This window comes from Neophocaena asiaeorientalis, unplaced genomic scaffold, assembly GCF_003031525.2.
Source record: "Neophocaena asiaeorientalis asiaeorientalis breed wild unplaced genomic scaffold, Neophocaena_asiaeorientalis_V1.1 scaffold113, whole genome shotgun sequence".
Taxonomy (NCBI): Eukaryota; Metazoa; Chordata; class Mammalia; order Artiodactyla; family Phocoenidae; genus Neophocaena; species Neophocaena asiaeorientalis.
Window position 1 is genome coordinate 3,729,936 of NW_020172316.1, and position 8,345 is coordinate 3,738,280.

An 8,345-nucleotide genomic window follows, 5' to 3' on the forward strand; every position below is an offset into this window, starting at 1 on the left:
TCAGAAGTATAAGCCAAGACTAGATGTCAGAAATGTCAGAAACAAATTGACCTGGGAAGCAGAAATTTCACAGAAGATCCGAAAGTCAATAATAGGATGCTTATAACCTTCACCCAATTCAAACAATTGAAAGGGCCAGGTTGTTGATGGTTAGAATAGGATTTGTGAGGAAGATTTCTTTAATGAGTTCTCTGCTATTGGGAAAGATGTAGAAATGCTTCCCTCTTCGCCTCAGATCAAAGGAAGATAGCTTCACCCTTGGAGAGCTTGAAGTTAGGGGGATATTGGGAATGGAATCTAGTTCCTATGTGAGAGGTCTAAAAGGTTAGAAGGTGACAGATAAGCTGAAGGAGAGGAAGCTGTATAGGTTTCAGCCTTTTCTCAAGTAATTTATAGGAATAAAGGCCTAGTGAATATTCCATGTGAACCAAATGTAACCTACCTGTATTTGTAAGCATGATTGGACCTCAGGAGACAGAAGCTGGAGGTGTACCAACAAATTTCCAGGGGCTGTGAACATTGTAAAGGAACCAGAGTTTCATATGTCCATACCAAGGTTGTGCTAAGTCTCCAGCCATGGTCTTGGCAAGAGGTCCCTGGAGAGCCCATGAATGTGCTCACAGAATAGAGTCAGCTCTAAACACCTGCCTGGTCTAGTGAGTGCAAAGCCATCCTACAGTAGTACTAGTCATAGAGGAACTTTGCTGTTCTTCTTAGCCTTCTTCTCTCCCTTGCTCCAGCTCAGGAGTCCAAGGTAGCCAGTTGAGGGAGGGCAAACAGGAAATGAAAGAAACATCAATCATGCCCTCCTCCCCCATCACCACCCTTTCTAAGCTCTGCAACAAACCCAAGGTTGGGAAGAAGTTTTATCTTTGTTTTAAGATTGATGTGTATTATATGTGACCAGACCTAAGACACTGGCATTTTAATGTTATCACACGATGTTTTTATTAACTAAGAATGACTGGAAAAGTCCTGATACTCTCTGAAAGATTGAACTTGGGACAGAAGATAAGTTTCTCCCACTGAATATATTTTAAAGAGAAAGTAAGGGACAAAATAATTTTGCTTTGTGATAATACTCCCTAAGTTCTATATGTTCACTAATTTTATAATTATATAATTGTTGGAGAAATGATCTCAAAATCAGTTGGTGCAAAGTTTAATTGTTAGTATATTTTCAATCAAATTTCAGATGGAGAGAACATTCTATCATATATGACTGTTTTCTGAAATATCAAGTCATATAGTCATATATAGGCATCATAATTGACTCAAAAATTAATTTCTGCTCATTTTTTAACTTTCTTATATAATAAGACTCTTCTATCTGTACATTTTGCTTTACGTTTCTATTTTTGATAGATTCTCTGCAACCTCTCGAAATGTTGGAACATTTTCCATGCTAATTTTTTTCAAGGTTTATATAGAAGCTGAGTGATTCTAAGATGATAAATTCTAATAGTTTGTTTCGGCAGATGATGACTTATCTTAAACATTACATTCTCTTGTACTCATTTGTTTTAAATTCATAGCAACTAAGCAATGTGTGATAAAAGACACTGAACATCAGAGGGTTTGTTTAAAAGAATTTGTTTCAATTAAAAATATTTGGGGAAAACATGCATAATTTTTATGTTTGATTTAAAGCATATTTAAACATGTTTCATCTGTTTCATTTCTGTATTCCCAGATTAAATTGCAACTTTACAAATTTGTATAACCACCAGAAGATGATTTGTTATACTCTATAAATCCACAAGCTGAAAAGAAAATGTTTGGTAACTTTGGAGAAATGTGCCACAGATCCATTGTAAAATCCAGTCTTCAACATTTTCCTAATTGCTTTAGTTTCCGGACCTTATTAGGTTTTTTTCCTCAGACCTATTTTGTTTTTGTTTATTTGTTATTTGTTTGCTTATTTTTTAGGTGAGCCTGATCTTCATAAGAATTCAGAAGATCTAGTAAGTGCCGAAGAAAAACATGCTGAGACACATTCATAGGTTTGAAACACCTTAAAGGCTTCTGTCATTTTAAACATGAGAGGTAATTTTATTTTTTAGATGAGAAATTTATTTCTGAAGTGGATGGTTTGTAAAATATCATTAGAAACAAAGTTATCTTACTTAAATGTCCTCCTGGATTCTTCTTTTAAATCTCTATTTTCTGGAGCAAAACATTAACAGGTAAGCTTTAAATATTTAACTTTTAAATTTACCTTTTCAAAGGATTCTTGACTTATTCATCCATAAAAATTATATTTACTGAGGCCTTTTAGTCCTTTAAAAATAATAAGCTATATCCTATGGGGAGGTTTAATCCTGGTTTCTTCCACTATTCCATAAAAGAAATATGAATGTTTTATACCAATTTCCTTTTCTACATCATGTAGGAAATATGAACGTTTACACTGAGTGATAATAACAAAGCAAGTACATATTATGAAACAACATCAATATTTGCTAAAATCCGTGGACATTTGCATCAGTGATTCCCTTTTTAAAAATTCAGCTTCTACAACCTAAGTGTCCATCAACAGATGAATGGATAAAGAAGATGTGGCACATATATACAATGGAATATAACACAGCCATAAAAAGAAACGAAATTGAGTTATTTGTAGTGAGGTGGATGGACCTAGAGACTGTCATACAGAGTGAAGTAAGTCAGAAAGAGAAAAACAAATACTGTATGCTAACACATATCTATGGAATCTTAAAAAATAAAATTGTTCTGAAGAACCTAGGGACAGGACAGGAATAAAGACGCAGACGTAGAGAATGGACTTGAGGACACGGGGAGGGGGAAGGGTAAGCTGGGATGAAGTGAGAGAGAGGCATGGACATATATACACTACCAAATGTAAAATAGATAGCTAGTGAGAAGCAGCTGCATAGCACAGGGAGATCAGCTCGGTGCTTTGTGTCCACCTAGAGGGGTGGGATAGGGAGGGTGGGAGGGAGACCCAAGAGGGAGGAGATATGGGGATATATGTATATGTATAGCTGATTCACTTTGTTATACAGCAGAAGCTAATACACCATTGTAAAGCAATTATACTCCAATAAAGATGTTTTTAAAAAAAATCAGCTTCTAGGGCTCACCTTTGATCTACCAAATTACCAACTCTGGGAGTGATGCCTTAGGAATCTGAATTTTTAATAATTCACTCTACTGCTATTTCTGTACACTAAATTTGAGAACTACTGTCTTGGACCAACAGAGAAGGTGCAGGCAGTTAGAAGGGAGTTAGAAGGGAGGAATGTGTTTTTTATAGTAGAAATGTCTTAGTATCTCCTTAAAAAATATATAAAAATGAGTCCTGCTCTCTTGTACCTTGATGGTAGGGACAAGAGAAAATGCTGCAGGTACCACGTCAAGCCTTTGATATACTATCAGTAGCTCCTTAAATGTTGTTTTAGATATGACACAGTTAAAATGTGATTAGCTTTTAAGATGATTCATTTCTCAGTATTCTTGAGTTAGTTGTAAGACTCTTTAATTAATAATAATAGTTTCATTAATAGCAACTATCAGTGTCAGGCACTGTGATGAACATCTCATATGTACTATCTCATTTAGTCCTATCAACAATTCCAGAGTTAGTGACTGTGATTACTACTTTACATAGGAATTGTAAATAGAAATCAAGCCACAAAGTTGATGGAAATTTTAAAAACCAGCTCTGTATTAAACAATTTAAAGATATTGTCTCATATTAGCTACAGCAATTTTTCTGCATACCCTCCATCCAAACTTTAAAGATACATAAATACACACATGCACGCATGCACGCACGCACGCACACACAGAAGAGACAGGAAGAATTCCAACTGATTTAAAGAATCTATTATCTACTGATAAATCCCTTGTTTTTACAAGCTATATGAAGTCCAACATGAAATTGCCATTCAGTGATTGATGCCTATTTATGACTAAAACATGATCTTCATTTTCATTTGGATTTTATTTCAGGATAATGAGAACAGCACTAAAATATCCTAAATCCTCAATTTTCCACAAACCTATATTCTCCTCTTTCAACACACACTTGGAAACAGGCCATTTTATGGACTCATATAAGAGAAGAACATAAATTCTGAACTAGTAATTCTAGCCAAATAAATACACTCAATGTTGCGACCAGAGATTTTGGCCAGTGCTTCTGCCATTGCTCTTCCCCCACAATTTGGCCTTCTTCAATCAAGCCAGAGAAAATTTTAAGACAAAAAGTTGGACAGTTTTAATTTTTCATCAGTTTGAACCCAGTTACTGCACAGGCAACCGTGCAACATGTGTGCAGAAGTTGAGGCATTTTAAATTTTTACTTTCTTGCTTTGTTTTATACAGAGTGCTGTAACTACAGTAAATTTTTCAAGATGTTAAGTAAAAGGAAAGCAAAAACAAAATTATAGAAAAATATTTTTTGCAGCTCTGAGGCTATTTAGATTGTCCTTGTTATTTTAAATACATGGGAACAAAGTGAGAGCCGGGGCTGCTCAGAAGCTGTGGTTGACGCCCTCTAACAACAATGGAGCATCAGAGCCCTGGCTCTGTGACCTGATGAACTCTTCATTGTGGCGCTCAAGCTGGGAAACCACAGTGAAACCTGCCCCTGAAAGCAGTGGACCAGCCTGCATCCATCCCTGTGATTTCAAAGCACTAATGCATCACCTACATGGGCGTCATCACAATGCAAGTCACACATTACCTACGATCCAAGATGACAAGAACCTCCAGCCATTGTTGGAGACAGACACTAGAACTGAGGATGGAATTTGCCTTCTGGGGTGTTGATCCCATCAGGATGTAACAAAATATATCACAGGCCAAGGGATAAGTGACAAGAAGTGTGTGTGTGCGCGTGTCTGTGTGTGTATTCAAAAATGTCTATGAAAATGGAATCCCACACTTTTCTGTACAGATAACGTTATTTGACGTGAGTTTATAATTTTACCACACAGAAACAAACTGCAACGCTTGGAGACTCTGCTTCCTTGTCATGTTTTGCCTGAGCATGTGCAGAGCCTTGCCTTTGCTCCAAACTGAAGAGCTACATTTATTTGTTATTAGCTGACAAGAAAGGTCAAGCACAAGTAGGTGTTGTAACTTTTCACTGTACAAACTCTTCAATGATTGTGAGACTAAGCGAATATGTCTTTGTGAGTGGTAGAATTGGGTGGAGAAAATTAAGAGTAGCCATCAATTAAAGAATAAAGTGAAGGTGGGTTGTCCATCCTAATGAGTTTTCTGTCGCACATGCTTCTTCCCTGGGTTCCACAATGCTAAGCAATATTTTAGAAATGGATGCAATCACAAGCTTTTAAGTCTAAGTAGTGGGATTTTATAACTCACAACTTAGATCTCTTTTCATGTGTAAGCCATATTCTGTATGCCTATTAATTTAAGATATATTTGTGCATAGACTGTGTATAAGATGCTTTTAAATGTTCTGTGAATAAGTTCCTTAGATTTTGTTTCACCTGAAGCATATGTAGAACACAGCTAAATAATTGAATTGTATCATAGACATTATAATGCAATTGATATTTTAAATGTAAGCAGTAAAGATTGATCTATAATGATGTGTTGGGGGAAATTTATAGATACGTACGTCATGGTGACTTTTTGTCCTACAATGGATTTCTTATTTCTATTTATGGAGAAACTGCAACTACTGCTTTTAATGTCTTTTTTAAGGTAGCTATTTACAAGCTAGAAAATATTCTGCATTTAAGATTAGAATATGACTGTCAGGGAAGTCTAATTACTATTGTTCCTATTTGAGCCAGGTGTCTCTCAGTAAAGCTATAGAGTCTCTCAACAGAGAAATAAATTGAAACACTGCTTCTTAATTGTCATAAGAAACATGTCCACTTTGTTCCTATTAATACTTTAAGATATATAGACTATTACTAAAAAAATAGAGGAATATAATGAAGTCATTATTTTCTGTATATGGGGTTTAACCTAATTTTCCAGGTTATGTAATTTATAAAGCGCTGTGACGGAACTTCCAGGGGAGTGGAGAAAACTCGCTCCATCTCTTCAGAAGAGTTGTCACGCTATTGATGCACTTTTTTTCCCCTAATCTCCCTCCCTCACTCCCTCTTTTGCTCCTTCCCCACCCTTCTCTCCTGCTCTCCTTTGTATCTTCCTTATTCGTTCCTTCCTCTCTCTAAGACAGGCACTAACTCATGTTAATTAGCGGGAAGTCAGAGCACAGGGTACCAGTGCCCATCCCTTCTGCCAACATCAATGTTGAATCCATCCTAAAGAGAGGGATGGATGAATTCGGCTGCTGAGCCTTAAATGGCCTGCTTTGCATTTGTATCCTCAGCTACTCAACATATATCTAACAATTTCATATGCCTCTTTATTTAGCTTATATCTCTTTTATTTAATTTTTAACATGACAAGCTTCAATTCTTGTGTTTTTATTCTGCTGTAATTCTCTGTATTTCCTATTGTATATGATTGTTAAATAAATCATACTTGAGGGAAAATATCATGAACCATTTGGTGCCTGATGTAATTCAATTTGGTGGGGCATTGAAAAGTTGGCAAAATCAGGGAGAACCAGAAGTACACCATCTTGAAAGTTGATATGAGTTCAATCAGAAAGTGATTTTTGCTCTATGAAAGAAATGTTCACTGAGCATTTACTATTGCACCTATTATTTGCATACTCCTGGCTAGATGCATGGCACATATAGGATTCTGGAAACCTGAATCTTTCCTCTAGAAATTTCCTACTTTATAAAGGAGATAATCTATACCCATGAATAACTAAAATGCCACATGTGAAAGTAACCACGTGTAAGTAAAATGCACCTCCGGGTATTAAAGGAGGTAAAACCTGCCTCCATCTTCAGGGCTTCCAAGAAGACTTCTTGGAATGGATGGCACATGAGTTGATGTTTCAGTAACAAATAATAAACCAAAGCTCATATTCATTGCCTATTTTCTATGTACAGGCTCCAGGTAAACACTTAACAAATATTATCCCTACTCCTCAATAATCCAGCAAAGTGGGTATTAATATGAGTAAGGAAACGAAGTCTCAGAGAAAGAGCCTTGTCTAAAGCCATGTGGGTCTCAAGCAGCAGATTCCAGACTGGAATTGGTCCTAGAACGCTGACACCAAAGACCTCTTTTTCTTTCTACTACATCTGTGTAGGATGGGACAGAAGCACAGTGGAAAGGACAGCTCTGTGAAGAAGGACAATGTGAATAAGGTAATACCAGAGAATAATAAAGAAGCAAAGAGTGTCAAGTCAAGGTGAAGACCTAGAGAGTTTTCATTAATTGAATTAAGAGTAATCGGCACAATATGTGTCACCTCTCAGGCTGTGTCTCTGTGATGCTAAAGCATCTGATGAAAATGTAAAAATTTATCTAGTCAGCAGATACATGACACTTAACTGAACTTTCTACTTTAAATGTGATTCCATGATGTTTTCACCTAATATCAAAAAGCTTTCAAAAGCCACATTTTAACTTTGAAAATAATTTAATTTTGTTTAATGTAGATATAAAACACATATTTCCTTTGGAAGCTACGTTAAGCCTTGTATCTTCTGTTTAATTGCTTTCCTAAATATCACAAAGTTTATCCATCCTTTAGTACAAGCCTTAAACTACAGTGAAAACATACATTTTAGAGTCAAAAAGCAAACACCTAATTATGTCCCACATTACATACATGCAATTTCTTTGGAAGGAATTCCAAATACTTAAGATACAAATCCCATGTATGGACCAACATGTATATTTAAGGCTCTTTGGGGGGCTATTTGTCCTTTAGTAACATTAATAAATTTCTAGGTTATTTCCTTACCAGTTGTGATGGTTGGAGAGCTTCCTTTGCATCTCAGGCTGATACCTTTTTATCTCTGATAATTAAAGATTCAATTATTTAGTTCTTTTTACAGTCTTACTACTGCATTACATTATTTGCTGACATTATCTCTTTTACTCCCTGTAACTAACTGCTCTTTGAGGATTTGTTATCCCCATCTATGGATGAGAAACCATGGCAGAAGAAGGTAACTAATTTGTGTAAGATCGCTTAGCTATTAAGTTGAGGACCCTGGATTCGAAGTTGGAGTGTGGCTCCCCAAACCACTAGATAGACTGTCCCTGGCCACTATGGGAGGATCGGTCCTGTCTTCTCCACCCACTGTATCCATTATCTTCCTTTTCTAACCTTTATTCCATCCTATGCTTTATTCTCTATCCAGACACTTGTCCCTAAAAACTACCACTCTGAGAGGACAGAATTTCCAGTGAAACACACTGCAGGGGCAGGTGTGCTTTGGTAACCAATTAAATCATGTATAACG

General features: G+C 36.2%; 1 protein-coding gene across 2 annotated transcripts in view; it reads left to right on the forward strand.

Annotated features, from left to right (window-relative positions):
• The window catches only part of PDE1A (phosphodiesterase 1A), a 249,836-nt gene extending 243,328 nt beyond the window's left edge, over positions 1–6,508 (forward strand). Inside the window, exons 14-15 of one of the 2 annotated variants that reach the window (XM_024766769.1) lie at positions 1,930–2,046; positions 3,976–6,508. In XM_024766769.1, the coding sequence (XP_024622537.1) occupies positions 1,930–2,003 (74 nt within the window). In that variant the 3' untranslated portion in view covers positions 2,004–2,046; positions 3,976–6,508. Of the gene's footprint in view, positions 1–1,929; positions 2,047–2,392; positions 2,516–3,975 lie in introns of those variants that run through there. The other variant, XM_024766778.1, reaches the window with a different exon arrangement.
• The last annotated feature ends 1,837 nt before the right edge of the window (positions 6,509–8,345 follow it).